At 52.2% G+C, this 1,903-nt stretch overlaps 1 protein-coding gene across 1 annotated transcript in view; it reads right to left on the minus strand.

Annotated features, from left to right (window-relative positions):
- Positions 1-1,667, minus strand: part of GPKOW (G-patch domain and KOW motifs) — a 19,054-nt gene extending 17,387 nt beyond the window's left edge. The window contains exon 1 of the mRNA XM_018569133.1: positions 1,513-1,667. Within this exon, the coding sequence (XP_018424635.1) occupies positions 1,513-1,667 (155 nt within the window). The remainder of the gene's footprint in view (positions 1-1,512) is intronic.
- Between the last annotated feature and the right edge of the window lie 236 nt (positions 1,668-1,903).

Raw genomic sequence — 1,903 nt, forward strand, 5'->3', positions numbered from 1 at the left:
CCTATAGGAAGGGGGGGAAGGGTAGCCGAGCGCGTAGCATGCCGGGAGTTGTAGTTTGTGCGCGCAGCCAGCGAGGCCCATAGAGCGGCTGCAATCATCATATTACTTTTATTTCACTTTCATTTATTTTTTTAATATTAAATTAATTTTGATACATCTATGTAGTCAATGTAATTTTAATTCTACATGGTCTTGCCTCCGCCCCCTCCTGTAATAAAGACCGGTCACTGAAGCTCTCTCTTCTTGTGCAGGGTGACTGGTCTTGCCTCTGCCCCCTCCTGTAACAAAGACCAATCACTGCTCCTCTCTCTCCTTGTGCAGGGTGACTGGTCTTGTCTCCGCCCCCTCCTGTAATAAAGACCGGTCACTGAAGCTCTCTCTTCTTGTGCAGGGTGACTGGTCTTGCCTCTGCCCCCTCCTGTAACAAAGACCAATCACTGCTCCTCTCTCTCCTTGTGCAGGGTGACTGGTCTTGTCTCCGCCCCCTCCTGTAATAAAGACCGGTCACTGAAGCTCTCTCTTCTTGTGCAGGGTGACTGGTCTTGCCTCTGCCCCCTCCTGTAACAAAGACCAATCACTGCTCCTCTCTCTCCTTGTGCAGGGTGACTGGTCTTGTCTCCGCCCCCTCCTGTAATAAAGACCGGTCACTGAAGCTCTCTCTTCTTGTGCAGGGTGACTGGTCTTGCCTCTGCCCCCTCCTGTAACAAAGACCAATCACTGCTCCTCTCTCTCCTTGTGCAGGGTGACTGGTCTTGTCTCCGCCCCCTCCTGTAATAAAGACCGGTCACTGAAGCTCTCTCTTCTTGTGCAGGGTGACTGGTCTTGCCTCTGCCCCCTCCTGTAACAAAGACCAATCACTGCTCCTCTCTCTCCTTGTGCAGGGTGACTGGTCTTGTCTCCGCCCCCTCCTGTAATAAAGACCGGTCACTGAAGCTCTCTCTTCTTGTGCAGGGTGACTGGTCTTGCCTCTGCCCCCTCCTGTAACAAAGACCAATCACTGCTCCTCTCTCTCCTTGTGCAGGGTGACTGGTCTTGTCTCCGCCCCCTCCTGTAATAAAGACCGCGCACTGCTGCTCTCTCTCCTTGTGCAGGGTGACTGGTCTTGTCTCCGCCCCCTCTAGTAATTTCCTGCAGGCGGGGTTTGTGTGTTTTTAGCTTGCTAGGCCCCTCCCACAGCTCTGCACAGGCTATGTGATGATCTTACTGCTACTTTTATGAGGGTTTGCATTCTATGGAGCGGTTCCATTTCCCGTCTGACATGATGGAAATAAGATCACATGACTCCGTTTATGGGGCCGGGCCGGCAGATGGATCCCCGGAGATGGTATAAAACGAAATGTTATCGTGACTTCCCCGAAATACTTTGGGGGAGTCTTCCTGGTTTCTGAGTCACATGTGGAGGAGAGCTGCTCATAAATGGTAAGGACCATATGGAAGAAATCCCTCCAGTGCAGCTATCCTTTCCTCGGTTACACACAGCTGTGCTACAAGTAGGTGGTGATGTATTTATACCTTCCCCGCTCCCTGTGCGCCGAGCTCACGTTACTGGGAGACGTCGCCCTAATTTTAGATACATTCCTGCGCTGCGGGATCATCCGTGGCGGCAGTCGGTGTCCTTCCTCATGGAATTCGAGATGAATGTTATACGAGCTGCCGATATTGTGCATCCGTAGGCTGAGAGGGACTCTAGGAGCACGAGGGGAGGCCACCGAAAAGTTATAGGTGGTGCCTGGTGGGCAGGGTCAGACCCCGGCATCATATGTGCCTTAGATCAGTGGTGGTCAACCTACAAGGTATAGGGGGGCTCAAATGCAGCCCATGAGGTCCCCAAAGGGCTCCATATAAAAGGTCCCCAAAGGGCTCCATATAAAGGTCTCCAAAGGGCTTCATATAATGGTCTCCA

This window comes from Nanorana parkeri, unplaced genomic scaffold (assembly GCF_000935625.1).
Source record: "Nanorana parkeri isolate BGI_ZX_2015 unplaced genomic scaffold, ASM93562v1 scaffold1291, whole genome shotgun sequence".
Classification (NCBI taxonomy): Eukaryota; Metazoa; Chordata; class Amphibia; order Anura; family Dicroglossidae; genus Nanorana; species Nanorana parkeri.